The 26,069-nt window shown below is 35.6% G+C and overlaps 2 protein-coding genes across 6 annotated transcripts; one reads left to right on the forward strand and one right to left on the reverse strand.

Annotated features, from left to right (window-relative positions):
* Positions 1 to 1,317: 1,317 nt before the first annotated feature.
* Positions 1,318 to 18,871, forward strand: mas (masquerade). Its single transcript, XM_043421671.1, has 11 exons — positions 1,318 to 1,621; positions 11,738 to 12,033; positions 12,226 to 12,259; positions 12,792 to 13,225; positions 13,627 to 13,806; positions 13,984 to 14,110; positions 14,184 to 14,369; positions 14,747 to 15,005; positions 15,327 to 15,604; positions 15,899 to 16,053; positions 17,159 to 18,871. The coding sequence occupies exons 1-11, from the start codon at positions 1,519 to 1,521 to the stop codon at positions 17,324 to 17,326; spliced, it is 2,220 nt and encodes a 739-aa protein (XP_043277606.1). The 5' UTR covers positions 1,318 to 1,518; the 3' UTR covers positions 17,327 to 18,871.
* On the reverse strand, positions 12,353 to 26,018 carry LOC122412244 (kinesin-like protein Klp61F). Of its 5 annotated transcripts, none has more exons than XM_043421669.1 (17): positions 25,770 to 26,018; positions 25,434 to 25,581; positions 24,657 to 24,806; positions 24,384 to 24,544; positions 24,038 to 24,187; positions 23,704 to 23,940; positions 23,055 to 23,430; positions 22,570 to 22,841; positions 22,323 to 22,462; positions 22,095 to 22,210; positions 21,623 to 21,967; positions 21,147 to 21,374; positions 20,538 to 20,717; positions 20,095 to 20,439; positions 19,744 to 19,992; positions 19,518 to 19,664; positions 12,353 to 12,438 (listed from the first exon to the last, which is right to left on the reverse strand). In XM_043421669.1, the coding sequence occupies exons 1-16, from the start codon at positions 25,832 to 25,834 to the stop codon at positions 19,548 to 19,550; spliced, it is 3,279 nt and encodes a 1,092-aa protein (XP_043277604.1). In that variant the 5' UTR covers positions 25,835 to 26,018; the 3' UTR covers positions 12,353 to 12,438; positions 19,518 to 19,547. The 5 variants fall into 5 exon arrangements, with proteins under 5 accessions (XP_043277604.1, XP_043277602.1, XP_043277603.1 ...); XM_043421667.1 differs by lacking the exon at positions 12,353 to 12,438 and adding an exon at positions 17,038 to 17,322; XM_043421668.1 differs by lacking the exon at positions 12,353 to 12,438 and adding an exon at positions 18,693 to 19,029.
* Positions 26,019 to 26,069: the final 51 nt, after the last annotated feature.

Here is a 26,069-nt window from a genome sequence, read left to right on the forward strand (position 1 = left end):
CGTCATTAGAGGCAACATTTGTTTCATTTCGCGCTATCGGAATCGCCCTCTTTGCATTATGCATTTTTTCGATGATCGCTTTAAATGAGAACCAAAATCGAAAATGATGCGTTTCGAGTAAATAAATATTCATGGTAATCGCATAAATTATTATATTTTCTCCACAAAAAACTCCGTTGACCTGCTTGAGTTTTATGATTTTGGTAATTCAATGTCACTACAAAATTTAATTACACATTACGGACGATTGTCAGCTTCTATGGTGAAGCAATGACACCCTTCCGCATTGTTCGATCACTTTTCGTCGTTAATTTATTCAATTATTGCTTGGCACACTTTTTTCATACACAACTTTTTTATATGTTTTCCCAGCCAGCCAGACATCGCAATTCTTACAACTTAACACGTGAATTTATCGAAATATGTACTGTCACATTATTATTGCGAATGGATTTATTGCAGCTGTCAACGAAAGAAAGATTAACGAGTTAATCCGGAGCCTTGCGACATAAAAGAGGAAATATTGCCAGGCTTCTGAATCCTGATGAATCAAATCTCAAAATGCAAGTTACAATGGGAGAAAAAATCAAGAGTTTGGTCATGTTTATTCAAATAATTTTTTTTTTTTTTTTTTTTTTTTTTTATATTTGAAAATTATCGATGAAAATTTTAAAAAACTGATATTACTAACTTTCCTTTTTCCTCGTGAAGCGCTATTTTTTATTCTGTAGTTTTGACCGGTTACGACGATGATGAAAAACAGTAAATTTTCTTAGACTTTCAGAGAAAACGTCAAATTATTACAACGGTACAAAGACAGAAGAGGAAAAGATGATGGACCAAGGCGAAGAAAAAGGGAGAAATGAAATAAACCCAAAGACGTTTAAAATGTTATTCGAAAGACTTTTGAGTGTTTGGAATCCGAAAAAAAGACAATGCAAAAAAGTCCAAAAGAAATTGCGGGAAAATTGGATAAAATTTTACTTAATTTCTTTCAGAAAAATGTTGTAGACTCGAATTCGATGAGAACAGCGAAAACGATCGAGATAATGGAATAAAAAAAAATGAAAGAGCCCGAAAAAGAAATGGAAAAAGTGTGAGAAAGAGGGGGAATGAAAGAGTGATGGAAAGAGTAATGCCGGATAAACCATCCATGGACTCTCGTTCCGTGTCGGTTATTCCTCACTCCGTAGTCCATACGAGCGTCCTTCAACGTTACATATATGTGTACATATATACCGATTCGAAGTGAAGCTAGCTCGGCGGGGTCCGCACCCTGACCCACAAGTGGGGCTCAGTCAGTCAGGCGATGAAGCCCCGCACGATCAGGGTTGCCGAACTCACGGTCAAGTGACCCACACGTGATTTGATTTGAAAACACCTTAAAACAATAATAAACCGCATTAATATTCGTTCAAAATTCGACAGTTTTGTGTTGTTTAGTTTTTTAGTTTGATTTTGTTTTTTCACGTGAGGAACACAAAGTTTTTCTTTCGTTACGAAACTCAGTGTATCGTCATGTATCCGTCTGTTTTCAATCGTTTGATTCTCGTTGTTTTTCTGGTTTTTACCGGAGTTTCCGGACAGGACGACGATTCCCTCGCCGGTAGCTTCTTGTCAGGTAAAATGGTTTTGTTTTTTTTTATCAACGAACAAACTCGAATCAGTTTTGTGTGCTTGAAATGCAACTGTTGAGGAATCCTGAATTGTGTACAGTGAGCGTTTTCATTCTTTGACATTGCAGGTGACCTTTCCAACTGTGCTGGATTTATGTTCGATTTTCTTTGTGTCTTGATCGGCTTCTTCGTGATATATTATTTGACGCTCGATTCTTTGATGAATTTTGTGACTTCTCGTACTCTCTTTTGGAAAATTGGGTTTTTGAGGTTGTGTATCGTTGATGAACCACATACGTCCAATGACGTTGCCTTTTTTTTCAATATCCTCGAGTGTGTCAGCATATAAATTTGAAGAATTTATCCCAACACTTTTTTCATTGTTTCATATAATTTGACGCACTTCGCTGAATTCCTTTTCATCCTGCTTCTCCATTTATTGCAATGCGAATGTGAAATCTTGATCCGGATAATTCTCTTTTTGACAGTTGTGAATCCGAGAATCTGCTTTTCCCTTGAATTCTAAATCAATAAACGTGCAATTAATCGAGCATTCATTGAGATTCTTTAAAACTCGCTTCATAATTATTTTTGCTCACTCTTTCGAGAATGATCGCAAAGTAGCAATCTGACAGAACAAATCGGACGTGACGAGCAACCGACATTATTTAGACTCGAAAAAAACAATCCGGACGAACGACAGCAATGATGTTCGCTGCACGATGAGATGAAAATATTTCTTTTAAAAAAATGCTAACCGCGTAAAAAGCCTCAATTCTAGCAGCGAATAATTCCATTTTGAAACGCACGCCGAAAGGCTTGTTCGCCAGCAGAGAATAATCGATCGATCCTTCGTCAAATTTAAATCTGTACGAGCATTCAAGACCTGTCAAAATCAACGAAATTTCGAAGCAGTAAGATCTCTAACGGAAAACTGATTTTACGCAAATTTCAAATACCCCTTCTCTGCTTTCCCCTCCCGGGCGACTCCGCCGCCTTAGGATGGGACGGAAATCCGGGTTTAATGAGAATTTCAAGAAATAGAAATTGTCGCGTTGATCTCTTGGCGAATGACTATGGCGCGGAGCCGTTGTCGGGAAGGCGGCACGGTTTATAGGTGGAATCGGCAAAGGATGCGCGAGTGTCCCACTTAAGGTGACTCTGATAAAACGCTATGCGGATGGGGGAGAGCCCCGGTAAGAAGGCCGCGATCGCGCCATGCGAGAGCTCTTCGGAACGCTCTGCTCTGTACATCTATACTTTTAGTACGCATTTCTCTCTCTTTCTATCCTTCTCGTCGAAAACTATACGCTGACACAACGGTATATCTAGTCGGAGGAAGAGCTCGCTTCTTTCGAGCCACGAGCGAATTTTCAAAAGCGAACCATTCATATTTCCAAATCGTTAAAACGTGACTCGATCTTTTTCGTATTAATTTCGAGAATTATGAGTCACAATTAGTTCCCGGAAAAAATAACCGATTGGAAGAAACTTTATTTATTTCAAATTTCCAAAATAACGAAGTTCGAGGCCTAAATTATTTTTTGTTCCACGATTTTTCAGCATCGAGGATTATAACTTGATTATAAAAAAACTAATTTGAAAAGTTTTCGAGTCTCGGAGAGAAACGGTAAAAGCGTTGTTCGTAAATGAACCATTGTCCTCGTCGTTGACACCGCGGAGTCGTAGAAAATTTTTTATTTTCAGTAATATTCATTGATCCTTTCCACGACTCGTTAGAAATTTTATGAAAATATTTCTGCTCCGTCGTTCATAATGGAAAGCGTTTGATTTTCAGTGAAAATCATCCTCCCCGCTTCGATTCGTCTGTTGCATCATTTTTTAATATTTTTAATACGAATATTTGAATTTGATTAGGTTTACAAGCGTCACGTGCAATGGAGAACTCGATTTGGAGCAATTCCTCGACTTTCTCACTTCTCCTTTCTCCCAGCTTCGTTATTTCAACCCCATTTCCGCCTCATCATCTTTATTTGCAGAAATTAAAACTTTCGTTCGCCCGGGCTCGTCCTCTTGAAGCGCAGCGATGATTGAAATTTCCGTTCGTGGAATAGCGAGACATTTTTTCCCAATCGAGTCTTATTCGAACGTGACTCGGCCACGTTTCGGTCTTGACTCCCTGCGACCGTTGCAATCATCTTCAACTTGTTGCGTCGAAATTATTTTCAATCATCGAATTAATGAGACGAATCGTTAACGAATAAATGTGAGAAATAACCATACGAAAATATTTTTCTGACGTTTTGAACATTTTTTAACTTTCAAATCCCAAATCCTCAGCATTAAGGGCAGAGTATAACGTCTGTCCGGTGGAAAGAGGTACAATTTTAAGAATTTTTTAGACGACACGGGTCATAAATCAATTTTATTGATTGTGACATCGCATTACAATATGTGAACAATATTTCCAGAATTTTTAAAACCCGAACATCACTAATTAACTCGATGGTAGCAAATCTTCAGAGGCACTTCAGAAAAAAGCTGTCCATCGTTGAACAGTATGAATTGAAATCTATACGCGATCGGTCCTTTTGAAATTTGGCATGATGCTTCGCCACACAATTGACCAGCAGGTATCTACAGGAGAGAAAATTTAACTAAAAACGCAGCGGCTCGGCGCCAAGTATTAAAAGGAAAAACTGCAGCGCAAAAGAAAAGTCAGGGCGAGCTCTGCCGCTGTTCTTATATACGCGAATGTGCCGATTTTATGACGTCACAGGATTTTCAAACGGCTCTCACAAGCAAACCATTTGACGAAAGAACCTGAAAATTGGTGACGATTTTTTTTCAATTTTTCCCTTTCTATTGGTCTTTGTTGCAAGTAAATTCGTCCACTCGATCCTGAGATATTTATTAATTGTTACGAACATACACAGTAATTTTTTGTGAAGCGGCTCGATGAGAATTGATGAGTGATGTCAAAACAAATAATTCTGTTATTTACCATAGTAAATTTGTAAACACTTTGGCGTATGATCGATGCTCGTGTTCGAGCTCCTTAAATTTTACTATGTTCAACTGTAAATTTCAATTGTGAAAACAGTACTAAGTGTAGCAAAACGGCATGATAATTCTACTTGACAGTTCATCATCGAGTCAACATAAATTTTACAACGTTTCCTTGGTGAACTATGTTAGAAAAAAATAGCACAGCTTAAACTTTTGTCACAGAAAAATACGCAATTGAAAAATTTTCATTAAGAATTGACTTGGTAATGACAATATTTTTGGTAAAAACCTTTAAAATGGGCGATACAGAACCCCAATACCACGGCAGCATAGTAATTCTTACTATTTTTTTCTCTCCGTGTACGAGAGCATTTTTTTTCTCGATTTTTTGCATTTTTTATGACACTTGGAAGTAGAAACACTGGTTTTCGCCCAAAAAGAGAGTCTTTTAGTTACCGTAAAATGAATAATGAAAAATTGGAAAAAGCTCTCGCAGATATCTGATTCGTGTAAGGAAGTACGATGTAAAATTTCAGAAGAATCGGTCGAGTAGATTTCGACTTACGTGCCTCTGCAACGGGTGAGTTAATTATTGATATTCGAGTTTTGAAGATTCAGGAAATCTTGTTCGTATATTGTATTATGATGTCACAATCAATAAAATAGATTCGTATTATCTGTGGCGTTTAAAAAAATTATTGAAATTTTTTTCACCGAGTCGACGTTACCCCGTCCTCAAAAGACCTCGAAATCGTGAGTGAGAAAATTCAACTTTTTATTTCCTGCACGAAACAATTCACCACAGTCCAATGAGAAAGGCCGCTTTCCTGGTAGCGGTTTTTGAAAGCAACTAAATAGCTGTACGAAAAAATTAACAAAATCATAAAAGTCCCAAAAACCAAGCGGGAGTTGGAGCTTTCCCGACCAATGTCAGCTCACCGTTTTCCGGTTTTCCCGGGTGAAGAAATGGCGAAAACGTTCGATTGACAAATGCAACGACAGTAGTGACGAGGTATCGAAACCAGTAAATTTTCATCACATTGGAATGGAAGAAACCTCGCTTCCTCGTTCAAATGTTTGCGTAAATAATTAATGAATCCTTAAGGAGGTTGGATCGCGACGATACAATGTTGCCATGCAAAACCATGTTAAAACATGAAAAAATATCAAAATTATAAGAATTTAATAAAATTTCGTAAATGATACCCGAAAAATGAGAGAAATTTTTTTTTTTTTTTACTTTTTTTTATTTATTTTTATACCAGTCCGAAAAGAACACGAAACATATTTTTTCCAAATTATCTTGTTTTTTTTTTGGATTTTGATTTCTTTTTCTTTTTTTTTTCAAAAAATTCGTTTTTTTTTAATTCACTTTTTTCTACATCACTTCCAAAGTGAAAACGTTTTTGCACAGATATACAAGAAGTATTTGTAAATCTGCGATTGTTAAAGAATACAAATTTTTACAAAAGAAACATTGGCAATCTTCGTTATTATTCATATAATTAATTTTGAATTGAATTACGGAGGTTCGACGTACGTTCGAGCGCTGTAAGCGCTGAGATCGCTTTCAACGCTCAAAGCGGTAAGTCGGAAGCACTCGGTTACGGGTGCATTGAATTAAAATCATAGTAAAAAAAAATTTCATGAGTTTTTGAGGGGTACTCCGTTTTGCCTCGGAATTTTTATTTATTTTTTTTTTTTTAAATTGAACAGAATTCCAGTACATTTCTTAGTTTTTGTGAATAAAAAATAGACAGAGCTTCTGAAACTTCTGAAAAGTTTAATATTTCCTTAGGTATCCCGTTTTGTCCCGGTCTCCCCTATACAGTTATACATCTCGTGCATGAGAACTTGGATTTAACGCTCAATTATTCGATAACCATGTTGTAAAAAAAGTTGAAAAAATGGTATTTGTATACTTGATGCGGAAAGAATGTTATCACCAAATTTGATCACATTCTGATTACTTTGATTTCGTGATCCAACCCCCTTGAACGATTTCTATTAATATTAGAGAGAAGGAGAAGCGACTTCATCGACGGGAACTTGGCCAAGTTAAATGAGATCAAACTTCATGGAAATGAATGAATAAAAATAACAATGAGTGAGCATTGAATTTCGGAAGGCTCTGACAGATTCGAATGATACTTGACCACCCTCGTTTTATAGCTCGTGTGACGAAGCGTTAAAAATCGTGGACAGGTTAAAACGAAAGTTGCCTCTGTCGAAAAAAAGGGAAGAAGTGAAGGAAAAAAAGCAGCGGCGCGGAGTGTGTTTATTGCGAACCGGTTGTAAAAGGCTCTCGAGACCGGTGGTCCCGTCGTTGCAAATGGGATGAACGAGAAGAGGAACGCGAAGGTCGAGGCGGAGAAAGAAACGAATATTTTTATCGAAAAATAAAAAAAAAAAAAAAAAAAAATAAAATAAAAATAGTATATACATGAAGTTTAATGAAAGAATGAGACGTGCGCGAGTAAGCCAGCTCCGCTCATTAACTACCGTTACGTTTGTTTGGGCCGTTATGCCTCTGCCAAAGTGAAACTGTCCGTGTGTTGGCCTCCTGCGTGTAGAGCTCAATGGCTTTTGCCTGACATGACTCAACGTATATCTGCTTTTTTTATCCCCTTTTTTGATTCACGCGTCGCTCCTCCTCTTTGGTCATCCGAAGAAATTACATATGTACGTAATGCTCTTGAAGGTATAATCCGATAATTGAGCTTGCATCATTAACGTCACGAATTATTCGAGCCGAAAGTATCTTCAGTCTGGGCCACGTATAACTTTTCTTATTTTTCGGTCAAATTGACTCGTTGAAATTGTGAAAAATGTCGTGTTGTAACGATGCTACTTTGGGAGTGAATCGTTGTTGTCAAAACCAACATCTTCGTTAAAATCATTTTCTCTCTTCTCCTCCGCGCTATTCGTTCGAACAACAGTAAAGTTTAATGAGATTGAACATCCGGACCGAAACGGTAACATTATGGAGAAAAATGTTTTATCAAAATAATTGTGCCTCGTACTGCAAGGAAGGCGCAAATAACGTTGAAAATAAATTTCAATTGTGAATGTCAATGTTTATTTTGCGGAACAATAAAATTTCTGGTATGCCAGAATAAAGTGCCCTTTATCGAAATTCGATGTTCTTTTCTTGGAGATTAAATAAAAACTTACTACCACCGATCATTAGATGATAGTTGGGTGTGAAACTTTACGAGGTGGCTGACAATTTTGACTGTGCCATCTGGTATTTTTTGCTCGCAGGAGCTGTCACTCTAATTTGCTAATCAAATCGATAAATCACAATTTCGTATGTTCCTTCTGCTTTTTTTTTTCGTGTCGTTTGATGACAGTTGTCGGACGTGATCGAGGAAAATGCCGGGTTAGATTGAATCTCAAGAAGATAAGAATAAGAGAGATCCCCAACGTTGGGGTAAGTATACAATTTATACTTTTTATCTGATTCGTTTGGTGCAGAAAGCATTCATCATTTCTATTCTCGTAAGAGATCGAGAAAGATCGCGCAAGCAAAAAATATACCGATAAAGCATGTAATCAAAGATTTAATTCTGTTATCAATTTGTTTATTACAGAATAATGATGGGCTGGAGATCCTGTTTCATGTTTCATTTCTCCTTAGCAGAGGTTGAAGTATTGAAAAAAATTCAGGAAATGATTCTGGCTGCCTTGTTCCATTGGCCTATTATACTGATTCCTGAAAAACAACTTCGAAAGAAAGAGATAAAGAAACCATCGCGCAAAGTTACCTGTGCTTTAACGACTCTGGTGCGTCCCTGTAACGATATTGCGTATGCGTGTAAAGATGTCGTTGCAGTTGTGTTAATGAATAAAGTGAAAAAGAAAATAATTTAAAAAATGTGTTTATGAATTCAGTCATCGTAAAAATGGTATTATAAATAAGAAGAAAAATAATAATATTAATAGTATTAATAATTACGATAATAACAATAACAGTAATAATAAACTGTGCACTGAATTTTCTAAATCGGAAAAGAAACTCTGTCATGAAGATTGGTAAATTTTACCGTGCCACTTATGTTTTTTACAGTGCCTGAAAATCGCACACGCTTTGCGAGAAAAAAAGACAGCAAATTGATCCAGAATTTCTAGGTAGTTTTACAAAACATTTTTTATATATGCGTGGAAAGAGTTCAAACTGCTGACGAAACGTATTTTCGGCTCATTCAATTATCATTTATTTTCATAGTGTTTTTTCGTCTCGGAGACGATGATGATGGTTAATATGATTGAAGAGATTTTCATAAAAAAACATTCTCCAGAGACGAGTGTGACCTTTTCATCAGCTTAAAAATATCATCGTTAATGTGTGACGTTCGTCGATGAATCCTTTGTTGGGAATGTGCTTGGAATATGCCACACGAATCGGTTTCTATTCCCTGTGGAAAAATGAGTTCGATAACCAGTGACAGATCGCAGTCGTTGGACTCCGACAAGTTCAAGTTCAATAATCTTAGAATCATCGTTCTAAGTGGCGAGGTGCGTGCGCGCCTCGTGGGATTACATATGCAGGAATTTCTCTCTCTTTTTTTACTCCTTTCTCACTGTTAGCCTCGTGGGTTACCGTAACAATCCGGTCATGCTGGTAAAACCCAAACGAGTAATTTTCTACGGGGTGTCCCTGAGGCAGCTTCGGTTCTCGTGTCCAGATCATTGAAATCAAACTTTTCGCTCGATTCTAGTAGATTTTATGTTGTTTGACTCGACCGTCCAGAGTCGACGAACTCCGATCTTTCCGCTTATGTTTCCACGCACATTTTCTTCGTTCCCATTCAAAAGCTTCTCTCTCCAAACGCCCGATATTCAAATCTCACTCGAACGGGTCTCTTCCAAGGTTTATAAAATATAAAAAATATTAAAAAAAACAGAACGATGATTCGATTTTTCGCTCATATTTTCGGTGAATTGATCAAGAAGGTTGGCCCAGTCCTGTCAAGATGTTCAATTATCCAATGAGACTCGATGAGAAAATGAGAATCTAGAAGGGAATTAAACGATTGACGGAATGACGAGTGGACTTTTTATTTGAAAAAAGTGAATCGCTTCTTCCGAACCAATAATTTTTCAACTCTTCAGATCTTCGAAACAATTTTTATCGAGAGTCAGAAAATCATTTGTTCCAATTGGAAGCTGTTGAAATTATTGCTCCAATAACGATGCTGTGAAACAGAACGAAACTAGTCAAATCGCTGGAATGATGTACGAATGAATGATTTTCCAAAGTGTTACATTGTCATGCGAAGCACATTTTCCAACAATTCCATTTGAAAATCGTAGCGACAGGTGAGATTCGTTTTCAAGCTCTGTGTGCTCTAAAGTGTGTTTTCTCAGGCCAAACAAGTTGCCGCGTCTAACGGCACATCCGAGACCGATTAGCATCGAGATTACGTGATTGCGGGTTACTCGAGCTCGAAACTCACGTTATAATGTTACATCAGATCAATGATTCGTGAAATAGCCGATGGATACAGATTGTTGTATCCTCTCGTGCGGTGGAAAAGTTAGTGAGCAACCTTAGTGCTGGAATTTATGAGGAAAAATGAAAAAAAAATGTGACTGCGTCGATTTCGTGGATTCCTTAACAAAATCGTGGTTTCCTTTCGTCGCGAAATTCATGAAAACGTTTGCAATTTCTCGCTAGTTTTCTCAAAAGTCCACTTTAGGGTCGGGCCTCGATAAGAAACAAAAAAAAACTAAACAGCCACAGGCAAAGAAACGAAGACACTTTGTGCTTCTCAAAATTTGTAATTGTATGGATGCGCACATGAAAAAAATATTTCTACCAACTAGACGGAGAAAAGAAACAACAGTAATCGCTGAATTTCTAGCATTCCACTTTTTATAATCTTACGAAGATTCTTTTAAGGAGGGTGGATCACGAAATCAAAATAATCAGAATTTGATCAAATTTGGTGATAACATTCTTTGACATCAAGTATACAAATACAATTTTTTTCAAATTTTTTCACCACATGGTTATCGAATAATTGAGCGTTAAATCCAAGTTCTTATGCACGAGATGTATAACTGTATATATGTAAACTCTATGCTTATACACGTGAACTTTAGTGCTGAATTACTCGGGTGCTATGTGGTAGAAAAATCTAAAAAAATGTATATCGTCTTATATATTTTTAAAGAATACATTTACCAAATTTTATGAAATTCTTATCATTTTGAAATTCTTCATATTTTTAACATGGTTTAGCATGGCAACATTGTATGGTCGCGATCCACCCTCCTTAAAAGAAAGATCATGATAGCAGTTCCCATCTCAGTTTTAGAGAACTAACCAATAACGGAAAACAATTGTAATAATTTAAGGGCTATGAACAATTAAATGTTGTAATTGTAGGTGTTTCTTGTTTCTTTTATAAATAAAAATTTGATGGATTTAAATAAAACCTTGTACACATCTTTGCATGCTTAGAAGTACCGCGGGAAAAGGTTTTTTTTCAAATTTTTTTAATGGCATATTTTTGTAGCAAATCAATTGACAGCAAATCTCAAAAATGGAACATCTCAGGACAAAAAACCAAAAAGATTCTTAAAATATGTGCCATCGGCTATCGCATGACGCGGGGGATTTTCAAAATATTCTTCAGCAAACAAAAATGGCGACCACTTGAAGAAAAAAATCACAATTTTTGTGAATTTCTCAGTAGAAAATTGTTTGTAAAAGAAAAACAAAAAAGTTATCAAAAAACGGTTACGTCATGCTCAAAACATACGTTTTCTCTACAAAATGCAATTCGAATAAAGTCGCTGGGATAAAAACTCTTTCCGTTTTGCCGTCAACGTCGATTCAAAGGGTGCCATTTTCAACGCACCATTCTACAAAAATATACCACTAAAAAATTTAAAAAAAAAATTTTTCCAGTACTTCCGAGTATGTAAAAGATGTGAACAAAGTTTTATGTAAATCCATCCAACCAATTTTGATTTATAAAAGAAGCAAAAAACACCTAAAATTCCAATGTTTGCACCGTTCATAGCCCTTAATTGAATATTTAATAATGCCACAAATATCTTCTAAATACAGAGCCAGCGGTGACATAAATTCGATATTCGATTTCTAACGTTGCCATGTTTTTCTATTAACTTTTTCACAGGCCTTTTGGACACGATATCAGACACCGCGAACAGCGCGGATTGTCCAGGAATTTGTGTCCACGCACTGGCAACACTTTTGTGTTACGATGTCATGGAAGATATTCCGTGTCCATCGGCACGGATGCGTTGTTGCATTAACGAGCCGCTAAATGGAACAACAATATCCGAAAACGATATTGAAAATGTGACATCGATCAGTGAAATCCGAGATACGACGCTGGTTACGACCACCAAAGTGCCTACGACAACGACAACAGTTGCAACCACGACGACGACGACCCCTGAACCAACAACGGTAAAAAATGCATTTGACGTTGCACAATGAAGTTTCATCCGAAATTGATTGACGCACAATGTTAACTTCCGGCTGATTATTTTGTGCCACTTCTCGATTTCTAAAAGTTGCTCTTGTTCTCGCGTCTTCGTGCATGGCATCGGAAAATATATCTTTGCAAAGGAAATGATTTGTATTCAATGTGTTTTGTAGGATAGCCAAAAGGATCCAAGCTCGAAACCCTCGCGTAAGTTGAAACAACTCAAATTTATTATTCACCGAATTCATTTTTCTACATTTTTCAATGAATTATTTGATGATTTTGAAAAATACTGCATCGGCCAATTTGCATCGTGTGAGAGGTCCAATCGAGAATGATTTTTCAATTTTTCACTCATTTTTCATCATGACTTTTGAAAATCGAATCTGCAAACAGAAAATATTTTAAGCATATTAACACACATTCTTGGAGTAACGAGCATATGAATAATTGTTTATCGTATAAATAAAAAAAAAACCACTTGATTTATACATTAAATTACAATTAAAGTCAAGTGAAGTGGATTAGAATTAGAGAAATTTCATTTTTTGACGACGTTACGTCAGTATTTTCAGGCATCAGTGTTTACAAAAATGATCGAACTTGAATGAATTAAAAAATGAATTTCATTTATTTTTATCGAAAAAGCCATAATCGAATTTGTGAATTAGTTTGAAATAGAAGTTCGGAAAACTGTCAATCTCCTTTTTTTTTTAACAATAACTCTGATTTTTTGCAGTCACAAAATGTTCAGGAATTTGCATAGAGTCGAGAATAGCAGACTATTGCGAGGCTGTTGTGAAGATCGACTCTCTGTGTAAGCCCGGACACCGTTGCTGCGTCTCGAGGGATTCGTTTGGGAATGATCCACCGCCGGAATTTTACGTAATCGATCGTACAAAAATAAACGTAACGCGACAGGATGAAAAACATGTTGAGAAAAATATCACAACGACGATACCGACTACGACAACCTCGAGGCCGAGCCCAACAACAACAACCAGTTATTCAGCTGTCGCAACGACCCCAACGAGACTGAAACCAGCCCCCCGCAGACCTTGCCGAGGCGAATGTTTCAATGGGCTTTTTGCACTCTTTTGTGACGACATTGACAAAGATGCTGAATGTCCATCCGATGGATCGTGCTGCATTTCGTTGCCTCCACAAAAAGTGGTAGGAATTACACTAAGTTTGTTTTCAGACGTAATAAAATGAGGTTGCATAAATTCAAACTTCAAAACGTTTCGAATTATTCGAATTCGAAATTTGTATCATTGGAATATTACGAATCTTCGCCTCTTTTCGAAACGTTTTCAAACATCCATGCAACTTTTTCGATATTTTTGCAACGAAAGTTTCGGAATATTCTTCTTTTTAGATATTATTAAAAAATAAATTCAACTACTTTTGAAAAAATCTCAGAAAATCTTCAATGGTTCGTCCGAATTCAAGTTTGTTAGATTCAACTTTCCATTGAAACTTATAAGCAGAGCTTCTCTATGATTCAGCGCCAAAATTTGTAAAAAAAAACAGTTTTAGATCAATCGATTTTAATGAATTTTGAACCCTTCAAGGAAACAACAACGACACCTCGTCCCGTGACGAAACCACCGCAACAAAAATTGCCACCATGTCGTGGTTTTTGTTTCCTCAGTATAATGGCTGCATTTTGTAAAAGGCCGAATACAATTTTGACGAGAACTTCTACGTGTCAGAGTGGCTCGATATGCTGTGAAGAGGGTAACGCTCCTGTCGTAAGTGTTCATTGAATTTTTCAATAAAATGAAATGTTGTTATTCGCTTTAAAAAGCCGTTGAATGAGTTTTCTTCTTCGAGCAAGCGATTGAATAATCTGTGAAATTTTTTTTTTGTAATGTCTCATTATAATTAAACAAGGATTTTGTTTGATCATTGATGATTTTTTTTATCAGACACCTCGACCAAGGCCGAGGCCTGCGCCGACGAGACCGTCAACGACGACGGTTCCATCACCGCCCGATCCACGTCCAGAATGTCCAGGCTCTTGCATAGTTTCTTACTTGTCGTTCACTTGTTTCAGTGAGTAAAAAACGAATAATCATTTTTTCTCAGTTTGAAATATTTAGTACCGAAAATTATTTGTTTTTCTCAGGAAACGCTGAATTAACAAACTTGTTCAAATGCAAGAGTGCTGGTCATCAGTGCTGTGCACCGAAATCTTTGATTAGAGAAATGAGCAATGAGAATTCGAGCGATCCAATCCTGAGTAATCGCAATGACACGCATCCTTCCATCGTTTCGAGACCTTATACCACTACCCCCCTGAGCACAATCGTTTGTGAGTTCTTAATAATTAAAAATATATTCGATATTTGATAGTGACAATCGACAGTGAACATTTTCTTTCGATGTTTCAACAAAAATCTAAAACATCTCTTACGATTTTTTACCATTATGTAATTAGAGCCGTTTTCATGCATGAAAAAATGTACGAGAACGAGGAAGATTATGACCTGCAGGATTACAATTACGTACAAATTTGTTCGCACAGAATAAAATAAAAAAATTGATCATTTTATTTCCGATGAAATTTTTTTAGATTTATCAATAATAAAAATATAAATTTTGAGATTAAAAATATCGAAGAATAAAACCCTATAAAAATAGAGACTGCTGTTTGTGACTAAAAATTGAATCACAATCTTTTAATCGTAGACGAAACAACGACAATCACGACGACAACAGCCAAAAGTCCGATTTACAGCAAATACGTTTGCGGAGTAAAGGGAACTTCGAGAGGTCCGATTCAAGCTCGGAGCTTAGATCGAGGTGCTAGAGTCGTCGGTGGTGAAGATGCTGACGCTAATGAATGGTGCTGGCAAGTGGCGTTGATCAATTCCCTGAATCAATATCTTTGCGGTGGTGCCCTTATCGGTACGCAGTGGGTTCTGACCGCTGCGCATTGTGTCACTAAGTGAGTGAAGAAAACACTATTTTTAGCTCTAGAATTTGGATGACTGTCGGGAAAATAAGATTTTTGTCGATTTTTTAAATTATTCAGTTTTCGAATGAATCTTTGTCGACTCGGCTCTCAATAAAATTGGTTTATGGCATTCAAATTTCTTCGTTATTGATAACAAGAGAGATTCATATGGCGGCAAGTGTTTTTGTTTGGTTGAGCGATCCAATTTTTGAATTTTCATTTTGAGTTTCAGTTAACAACAAAGTTCAAACCAAAACTATTGAAAGATTCGATAAAAGTCTCATTTAAACAAAATGATGAAATAAATTTCAGTATCGTGAGATCGGGCGATGCCATTTACGTGAGAGTGGGCGATCACGATCTGACGAGAAAATACGGAAGTCCAGGAGCTCAAACACTTCGGGTTGCAACGACGTATATACATCACAATCATAATAGTCAGACGCTCGATAACGATATAGCACTTTTAAAGTTACACGGACAGGCTGAGCTCAAAGACGGTGTCTGTCTGGTTTGCTTGCCTGCGCGAGGAGTCAGTCATACGGCTGGCAAAAGGTGTACTGTCACCGGTTACGGTTACATGGGAGAAGGTGTGTATTCGAACAATTTAAAAAAAAATTTGTATTGACGAATGGAATTGACTAGGCGAAAATATTTTCAAATTCAATAGAAAAAAAACGTCTCCAACAACAGAAATACAAAATTTCTTATAGCAAGACATGTTTCTTCATTCGTATTTAATGTCTAAATGTTCTGCAATAATATTAGAAAGAAAGTATTTTATCATTTGCAATTAAAAATTTTTTGCATAAAAAATGTTTAATTTGCATTTAAAATGCCATTGTTTTCAGCGGTTTAATAAACGATTTTCTATTCTTCTGTAGCTGGTCCTATTCCGCTGAAAGTACGGGAGGCTGAAATACCAATTGTCAGTGATGCCGAGTGCATAAGAAAAGTTAACGCTGTGACGGAGAAAATTTTTATTCTGCCTGCGAGCAGCTTCTGCGCTGGTGGTGAACCAGGAAATGACGCTTGTCAGGTAAATATTGAGTTCGATACTTAAATCGCGTAAGCGATTGTTTACAAAAGAATGGTTTAGAAAAATTTTAATTTCCATGGATTAATTTCATTTTTAATGAATCAATTTGAATTGTATCTATCAACTCAACGAATTCATTAGTTTCTCCGCTAACTGTAAATTGAGCTCAATCGAAAATAGAAGCTTTGATTTCCAAGCCTTTTCATTTTTCCATCCTTGGTATTTCCTTTGCTCTAACTACCGAGACGTCTTTTCCTTTTATTTTGCTGCGTAGTTGTTTTTTTTCCTTCATTCACATTCTACCACTTCTTCGTTTCCTCGCTCAACTACTATTTTCTCTGTACCTAATCTACTTTTCTTTCTCTTTCTCTCTCTCTCTCTCGCTCATTCCTTTATCGTATGTTCCAAAACTTGTTTTTCCCTCGTTCTTCCAGCACTAAGTTTCCTACACGTTCCATGAGCTGTGGAATTGCTAGCATCTCTCATTTCCCTTTCTTTCCAAGACAGACGCAGAGAAAATGATGAACGATTTTTGTTCTTTCTTTTTTCAATTATTCACTTCCTTTCTGTTTTTTCGTTCATCGATTTGCCCTTTTTCCCCTTAATCTCAACTTCTACTTACTTTTTCTTATTCAATCGGTTAGTTCTTATTTTTTTATATTTTCGTATAATATTGATTCCATTCTGGATTCCCAGCAATTTGTGAAAAAAAGGCAGTCCATTTTCCCCTCAGCTGAGGTCAAGTTCTAAACCTCAGCAATACACCTTAAATTTTCTTGAACAATCTAAGGTTTATTACTATTATTAGTAGGAGTGATAAATTCTTGTGCGTTTTAACGATGCAATTCCGTAAAATTTCGCGGTTATCAGGTTGCCCGCTTTCATTACGTTACTCCGAAAGTAGAATGGAGTATCCTATACTTTGATAAAAATGTGTCACAGTCATTCCGATTCCGATGAATATATTTAGTAAATATCATTGGATATATATATATTTTTTTTTTTTTTTTTTTAATGGGCCTTTGCATCTTTTGCGACCGAAGTGAATGAGTTTTGTGCCACGACGATGATTTCCAGAAAATAATCATCTCTGTGATCAATCTAGGGCGATGGAGGTGGACCACTGGTCTGTCAGGATGATGGATTTTACGAATTGGCTGGTCTCGTTTCGTGGGGTTTCGGCTGTGGCAGAGTCGACGTCCCTGGTGTATACGTCAAAGTATCCGCGTTCATTGGTTGGATAAACCAAATAATATCGGTCAACAATCTCTAGATATAAAAAAATACATAGATATAATATATTTATATATAATATAGACTCCACATATTTTTCCTACTGTTTCATTCTCCCACTTTTATATTTTCCTACGTCGTTCGAACGAGAACCCTCTTGAAGGATTCCTCCAAAACATACAGAGCTGGAAATTTCATTCCGTCAGAATTATGGTACTTAAAAAACAACCAAAATCGAAGAAAACCCAGTCAGCTTTTCGAGAGCAGTTAGTAGCTTATCGAGAATATTCAACTTCGATTTCAATGACAAAAAATTGTTTACACGATGTTAAAATAAATAATTGTACGTCAACAGGTGGGATAACTTTCCATGACGTTTCTGTTATTCTATAAGTCGCTCAATATTTTCTTTGAATTTACTGTTTCTATTTCAATTTGTGCCAATTGTTGGGAGTTTGTAGGATTCCGATTCTATATTTGAAAAAAAGAGTTTTGACGAAATTTTGCCGTGTATACTTTTAAAAAATGTTGTTAGAGTAATTGCGAACACGGAAAGTCAGAGAAAATTCATTTTGCACAATTAAAAAAAAATGTCTTTCGTTAAATTTTTCTGTGTGAGAAAAAATGTTCAGAAACTCGAAGCTCGTATTTTGAATGTTAAATCAGATCGCTAAATACCAAAATTCCAATGGAACGAAACTTTTATCGAAGAATGTCTGTGTCAAAATGTTTTCGACGTCCTAACACTGCTGAACCTTAATGATCGTTATTACACCTACATCCGCGCGTTACCTCGAATACTTGAATCGTTTATAACGTTTTCAAAAACCTATTTTTATTTTTTTTGTGTAAATTATTTTTGATCGAAAATTTCAAGAAAATCTTCATGTAGAAATATTTTTATTATTTTGCAGCACATATTCGCTAGCACTCATTTTCTTTGATATTTTCATCATCCGCAAAGAATGGTGGTCTCTGACTTTTTATATTCATACTATTTCGAGTATTGTCAAAATGCGACAAAGTTCATTAATATACTTACAATAATTTTCATCTATGTTTCTAAATATTATAAAAATATAGAAAACTCGCATCGTACGCCTCGGCAGTTTGGGCAGAAAGTTCGCTGAGATTATTTTTTTCTAGATAATCAATCTGCCCAGCCCGTCCGATATTTTTCTAATTTTAACGTTAACGTTAAGTGAACTTTTCTTCTCTCCAAGTTATGATGATAAAGAACGTTTTTTTCAAAAACGCCTAGATTCTGTTCTTTCTAGGGTTACACGATTATTTATAAACAAGATTTTTCTTTTTCATGTAATGTTTTCTCACAGAGAAGAAAGATTCACAAACGAATTCTTGCTTTGTATATTAACGCGTCGTTTTCTTTAAATGTTAGTCTTATCGCAGATTGTTTTTTTTTTTTTTAGTATTTCTCTTTTTCTTCTCTTTGTTATCTTATGAATTGCAGATAAAACAATTGTAAATTGCAAGGTCGAATTTAGTCACTAAGTTATTCTATTTTTTTTTTTTTTTTTTTTTTTTTTTTATTTCGTTTCTTTATATTTATATAATTTTTTATTTTCCATCATTCGTATATGCTCTTGCGTAAATGAAAAGAAAAAAAAAAAAGAAAAGAAACAAACAAACAAAATCAATCGCAGACTGATTATTCTCGAACGTCGAATTGTGTTGAAGTTGCATTTCGAAATTCTTGAATGAGAGTTTAAAACGCGTACATATCTGTAATTTTACAAGGTTATAAAAAATAATATACTATCAATAAAAAAAAATCTTTTTTAACATACGTCATATGAATGTTTTCATGGAAAAAGTTAAAAATTTCTCTTGTCGTGCATACAAACGCCACGCGTTTTATTCATTATTTTCTACATATATATATATATATGTTTCTAATTTTATATATATATATATATATAGATTATAAGTATTTAAAACATTGTGAAAACTCCACCTCGAATCGATTTATCCCAATTATACATCGTTGTGAGTTAAAATAGTATTCCACACTTTCAAATTATGTTTCAATGTTTTTTTTCAATTCTTCAGCCTCTATTATGTTGTAAATATTTATAAAAAATGGATTTTTTTGTTCGTTCGTGAATAGGATGTGTACCTTATGATAATTGGGTAACAGTAACACATAGCCCACATTTTCAAACGGTGAGACACACGAATTCTTTATGAGTGATTTATTTTTTTAAGCCTACCATCTCTCCACGTACTTTCGGCTTTCTCGTTTAATTGTAACTTCCCAGCACTCTACGTGAATTCGTTTTCGTTTTCGATGAACGCTTTACCGGTATCCTTTTTTCGGGTTTTGCGAAATCCTCGTTTCCATTCTCTTTGTTGTTGTTCTGAAATTGATCGATTATAAACCAACGATTTTCCGATTGGTTGTAAAACTTAAAATAGTTTAAAGTTTATACTCAATACCTTTGTGTATATTTCGGATTCCGAGTGTACACTCGTGTCGAATGATGGTCTTTTAGCTATGAAAGACAAGTCTGAAGTTGAAGCAGATTTGATTAATGGATTGACTGAATCATTACAATCGGCATATCGATCGTTTGGAGTCGAAGTTTTTCGGTCTTTGATTGCTGACGATGGAGTCGAGCTTTTACGATTCGGACTTCCGGATTGTATTTTCAATGTAGAATCTCCGCTCACTATTGTTGAATCCTGCTAATAAATATCCACATTCAGAGAAATGTTTAAAAAACTAATTCATTAAAATATATATGCGTTGAAAATTTCATTGGGAACTCTGTTCGGAACTTTACAAACCTCGTCTTCAGATTCTTCGGACTGTTTTCTCATTTCTCGAAATCTTCGAATAATTCGCTCGTGTGGTGAAGTTGTAACCAAATTTCGTGGATACTGAAATTCTCTTTTGGCTGGTGTACAACCGGTTGGCATATCGCGACGAAGATCTTCAATTAAAAATTTGTCAACTTGATGTTTCGTTGTGTGCAATTCAGCAGTTATTCGGTTATTCCATTCTGTCGATTTCACTCCTTGATCTTCAAACTTTCGACAGATTTCTGTGGACGAATTTGTCATGTTGCTTCGCTGCTTTTCGCTCATTTCTATGTGAGTTACGCTTGCGTCTGATACAATTTTACGGAGTTTCTGAAAAAATTAATTAACAGCACGATATTTAATATCTTTTAGCTTCACATGATTTTTTTTTTGTAAAATTCCAACTTGCTCCGAATGAAACAACTTACGTTTGTATTTGCAAGAAGCGAAGTCCGATCTTCTTCCGTTCTCTTTTGCATTTTTTGTGCATTATTTTCTACGACAAATTGATATTTATCAAGGGCTTCGCAATTCACGTCGATACCAGTTTCTAGGTCCTTCACAAGTGCTCTGCTCTTTTCGATTGACTCGAGTGCTATGCCCGAATTCTGGATTGAAAGAATTTATTAAAAATTATTGACTATTCTATAAATAGTTATATCAAGTGAATTCCGAGCTTCGTAGTTGCACGGAATGATATGTTAATTTTATATCTCCAACACCGCGAATCATTTAATTCTGAGACAGTGGGGTCTCGGCAAGTCTTGGGCTAGCAGACATCACAGCTGTCAATGCACTTGTCTCGAGCCCAATACTTATTATTTATTCTGGCCCATGATCCCAGAAGGACATTGAAATGTTTCGCTTGGCGGTGTCAACATTCATCAAACTTTGACTTTGCAATGTACGGAATACCAATAAGTGACAAATCATTAATGAAACTTTATGAAAAAAACTGTTATGAACGAGTTTGGAATTTGGATAAAGGACCAAATGTTTTCAAATATTAAAATTTGATGGATTTCGCTGTGCCGTACTTTGTCAAGATTCGATGCAATAATTTCTCTGATCGCGCCGACGCTGCCGTGAATTTCTTTTTCGAATTTCCTCTGGAACTTGACTTGATTGTCGCAAATATCTGTGGAACGTTTACAAATATCGTCGCAAACCGCTGTAGTTTGATCCAACGAATGTGTTATCGCCGCATAGTTATCCTCTTGTTGCGTCTTCAGAGTTTTATAATGATTCCACAGTCCTTCAAACGCCTAAAGATACAAAAGACAGAATGACTGACCAATTTTAAATATTTTTCGAATGATATTGAATTTACAGCCATGAAAATGGTAAAGAGAAAGTTGGATGATTCGAAAAATTGCCCAAAAAAACTGCGCAGTATTAAGAAGATGAAAGGATTAAAAAACAGAATGCTCCTCTGCAGCTTAAAGACGCAATTATTTGTTTTTTATTCGTTTTTATAAAAAAAAAACTTGAGAAATTTTGATAAAATCTGTACCTTTGAAAATTCATTTTGACTTTTCAAAAGATTCTGCTGATCGTCTTTTGAAGTCTCGACGGATCTTCTGATCTCTTTGATACTTGCTGCCAACCGATCACGATCAGTCAATAATTTTTCGCACAATGTGTCCGTCGAATCTTTGACGTACGTTAACAAACATTCGAATTTTTTGGCGTTTTGCTCGTTTACCAAACGTAAATTTTCGGCTATTTTATTCTCACATAGTTCACGAATTCTGGGTGCGAGATTCAACGCATTATTACGGAGAATAGATATTTGCTCTTTCGTCATTCCTGATGCAGCGTTCACATGTTCCTCGATCAATTTTTTGTATTCGTCGTACTGTAAAAAAAATTAATTTTTTTTTTTTCATTGCATACAAATGCTTTAATAGAATTACAAACAAATTTTCTCAAATTTTAAAATAAAATTTACGCTTTGAACACTTCATAAATAATTAACCACTTACCGATTCGTTAACTCGACTCTCAAGGTCCTCGGCTATGGAACGTTCCTCTTTTACGAGATTCTTTGATAGTTCGATTGTGCTATCAATTCCCCTGCTATTAGCAGCGACTTGTGCGTCTGAAACGATAATCATATGGCCGGTGAAACAATTTGAAGAACCCAATTTCGATGTTAACTTTGCAAGGTCTAGAATATGGTCAAGATAAGGAATTATTTTCGTTGTACTCACGTAACTGATCTTTCATGGACAAGCAGAACTGTACCAAATCTCGAGTATAAATCGAAAGATCCTGCTCAATATTTTCGAAAGAATCACTTATGTTTTTACGAAACTGTTGACCAAGGTTTTCATTTTCCTCTTCGACTCGTCTGATAATAAAAAAATTATAAGATTACTGCCATGTGGAATTGGAGTAACGAAAAAGTAAGTTTGTATTTTTATATCAATTATTTGTAAATCTATAAATTTTACTTACTTTTTGCGAAATATTTTATCGTGGAGCTTATAAGTATCATCGGTTGCGATATCGGCGACTTTGAGGAGTGTTTTGGCTTGAGAATAAAGAATTTTTTCTGTATTTACATGTTTTTCGACCAAATGTTTTTGAATGTCTCTGTCGTACTGCGTTGTTAGTAGATCATTTTTAGTTGACAGCAGCACAGTTTTCGTCGTTTCCAATTGGTCTTTTGTTTCGTAGAGAGTATTGGTTTTTTGTTCGAGTTCCGTTTCCAAATCGCTGAACAGTTTCTAGAATATTTTTATAAGAAAACCGGTATTTTTCGGTTGTTCCATTTCAAATGATAAATAAGATTGAAATTTTTCAAAACTGATAATTTAAGTTTTGTATTAAATCAACGACGTTTAAACTGTTTTCATTATAAGAGAAATGCTTCATTATTAATTACACATATTTGATATCTGATAATAAGGAATTATCAGAACTGTTTGTCTGTGACCTACCGCTTTATTGACCATAATATCTTCCAAAGCTTTAATATGATTAATCTTTTCCTCGATTTCCTTGCCAAGAACCTCAATCGTTGACTGCATTTCATTATAATTTTCTTGCGCGAGATAAACCCCATTGCGTTCACGAGTAGCGAGCAAATCGCGACGCAGTCTCTCGATTTCTTCAGTATATTCTTTGAGCAGTGCCTTTTTGGATAATTTTTGATTGATTTCCGGTCGATTCGTGATATTTTTGGCACGATACGCGTAATCCAGAGTGGATAAGGTCTCTTCGAGATTAACACTGGCTGGTGAAATCGTCGCGATTATCGAGGTCTTTGTTCTTCCTCCTAAAGACTCCTGTAAGAGTCTCGTCAATTTGGATTCGCTAAATTAGAAAAAAAAAGCATTATTTCATAACGATTGAAGTTTGAGGCCATTGTCAGGAAGGCTTGTCTGTTACTTCGATTTTCATACGAATTTTATCGATTTCTGTTGATGAATGTATAAACTAATAATTTTTTACGTAATATTTCAACCTCTTCTGCCATGTCTGATGGATTTGTTGATTTGAAATGTTATAGTAAACCTCGAACTTGCTTCTTGATTTAAATTAATCGAAATCTTCAACTTGGACGAATCAATTTTATTTTTCTATTACCGGTATGGAATATGTGGTGCTCGCTCCACGAGAGCTGTAATAACACGACCAAGAGTGAGCAAAGATTGATTGATGTTACCAGCTTCTCGGGCTCGACGATCGACAGCTCCAGATCTACCGACGTTTTCACTACCAGCCAAATCCACTAAATTCAATTTTCCCGTTTTCAACAATTCTTCACCGTCAACTGTATTCTCTTTTATGTGTACCGTAATGGAGAATACTGTGTGAGAACGACTGAAAACGTAATGTAAAAGAAACGGTGCATTATATCGTTTTTTCCCATAATAAAAATCAAAAGGAATGTTGTTTCCGAATTGTTCTGTTTAAATACCTCGACTGAGCATTCATCAATGTCGCTGCCGTTTGACGTTTTTCCGATCCTTTTTCGAGAATCTTATACACCTCGGTTTTGTTGTGGACTGTAACTTCCTCCAAACCGTGAATAATAACAGCTCCTTTTCTGGATGCATCTTCGTACAATCTTTTTGAATGGACAAAAATAATGTTTATCTTTCATTCGCAATTCTATCAATTCTACATTGGAAAATAAATTTTTTTTAAATGCAGATCACATTGAATGATCTGCGTTAAGGTGGACTGGATCACGTTACAGAAATTAAATGATTTTTTTAAAATTACTGTTCTGAAATTGAGAACACAAAATGAATGAATTATACCGTATTTTAGAAGCATCGTCAGTGGGTGACAAAAGATCAAACAGTTCCTCATTATACAGCTCCAGGAAGCTTACTCTTACAGAATATTCTTGAGCATCCAAAGTGCGCAATTCGTCAAAGAGATGACTCAAAGAGCGAGGTATTATTCCAGCTTGAGTGTCCTGAAAGATCAGGAAAGGGAATTATTAGAACAAACATTTACAAAATGTGCAATATGATTTCCATCTAGTGAGGGATTAAATCCTTTTTGTAGAAAACTAAAGATATGTTTACACTTTGCCAATGAAGAGCAGGATCATTGCTGCATCCTTCCATCGTAAAAGTTTTTCCTGTGCCAGTTTGTCCATAAGCAAAAACTGTGCAATTGTAGCCAGCCAAAACTTCATCCAACAAGGGGCTGACGACCGCATTGTACACATCAATCTTGAAGGCAAATTTCATTAATTGAAAATTATTCATTTGAGTAAGAAAAGCGTATTGGATCATTCACAGCTGCGTTTTCTTTAAATAATGTCAAAGTTTTCATTACAAAATGCAACATATTTTTTATCTGTATTTAGAAAAATAGGAGTTACAACATTGAAGTACAGAAAAAAAGTATGGGGTGCGTATCAACAATTCTTGTGTCAATCTAACTTAAATACATCTGAAATAATTTGAAGATGATTGCTCTGAGAGAATTATTTATTATATTATTATTAAAAAATGATGGAACATTGAATATTTTGAAATATTTCAAATCTAACCCATGCTCAAAGTAATCACTTGTGGAATTTTTAAAAATGAATTCTGAAAAAGATAATGTGCAAAAAATAGTCATTATTATGGGAAATTTACTAAAATAGTAATATTCCAGTTTTTGAAGAAAATTAACAAATGCTGTTTCCAAACTAGGTAAATTCGGATTAATAATTCATCTCTGTGGTCAACGGACTACACTATTTTTTCATTTTGTCTCTTCAAAGCTCGAATGATTTTGATACAAAACTTATGAACTGAAACATCCACTGCAAACATGAACAGCAGAACATGTTAACTGGGTGTACATACTTGTTTGGATGATGGTCCAAAAACACGATCGAAGGTAAACTTTTTAGTAAGTTTGTCCTGCGGTCTTTCTCGAACGACAACTTCTTTGCAAGACGTGACGTCCACAACAGTAGCAGATTTGCCAATTTTCTCAGTATTATTAATAGGCCTGTCAGAGACAACAACACAATTATAGAAAGGTATTTACAAATTACTCCAAAACGGGAAAAACATCTGAAACGTTTTCAAGGTCAAAAAGTAGTACGAGCACTTAAAAAAAATATTATTCTATGATAAGCTGACGTTTGTTTAAGGGTGGAGGGCTCAGGGACGCTAAATAACGACAAAGGGACTCACCTGACTCTCGCGAAGACTTGTATATGTTGATTTTTGTCCTTTTTCGAGCTCCGCGTCTCGTTCATTTTTGCGATTAATGCAAAAACAAATCAACCACGAATCGATGAGAATTTTGTGTTCAGACGATCGAATTATATACGAGACAAAATTTTATTACACAAAACCGCACACCGACTTGTCCTTTCGCGCTTATACCAACGGCTTTATAGGCGTGCTGTTGCTTGACGATTAGCGTGTGATCAAAACTGTCCGTTGAAAGTTTTGAATCTTATAATACCATTTTTCGCCACTAGAGACACT

This window comes from Venturia canescens, chromosome 6 (assembly GCF_019457755.1).
Source record: "Venturia canescens isolate UGA chromosome 6, ASM1945775v1, whole genome shotgun sequence".
NCBI lineage: Eukaryota > Metazoa > Arthropoda > Insecta > Hymenoptera > Ichneumonidae > Venturia > Venturia canescens.

Coding starts and splice junctions, on each gene's coding strand:
- mas (XM_043421671.1), top strand. CDS start 1,519: ATGTATCCGTCTGTTTTCAATCGTTTGATTCTCGTTGTTTTTCTGGTT. Junction 12,260..12,791: donor TCCAAGCTCGAAACCCTCGC/GTAAGTTGAAAC, acceptor GATTTTTTGCAG/TCACAAAATGTTCAGGAATT. Junction 13,807..13,983: donor AAGAGGGTAACGCTCCTGTC/GTAAGTGTTCAT, acceptor TTTTTTTATCAG/ACACCTCGACCAAGGCCGAG.
- LOC122412244 (XM_043421669.1), bottom strand. CDS start 25,834: ATGAACGAGACGCGGAGCTCGAAAAAGGACAAAAATCAACATATACAA. Junction 25,582..25,769: donor CAAGTCTTCGCGAGAGTCAG/GTGAGTCCCTTT, acceptor TGTCTCTGACAG/GCCTATTAATAATACTGAGA. Junction 21,968..22,094: donor AGAGTCGAGTTAACGAATCG/GTAAGTGGTTAA, acceptor TTTTTTTTACAG/TACGACGAATACAAAAAATT.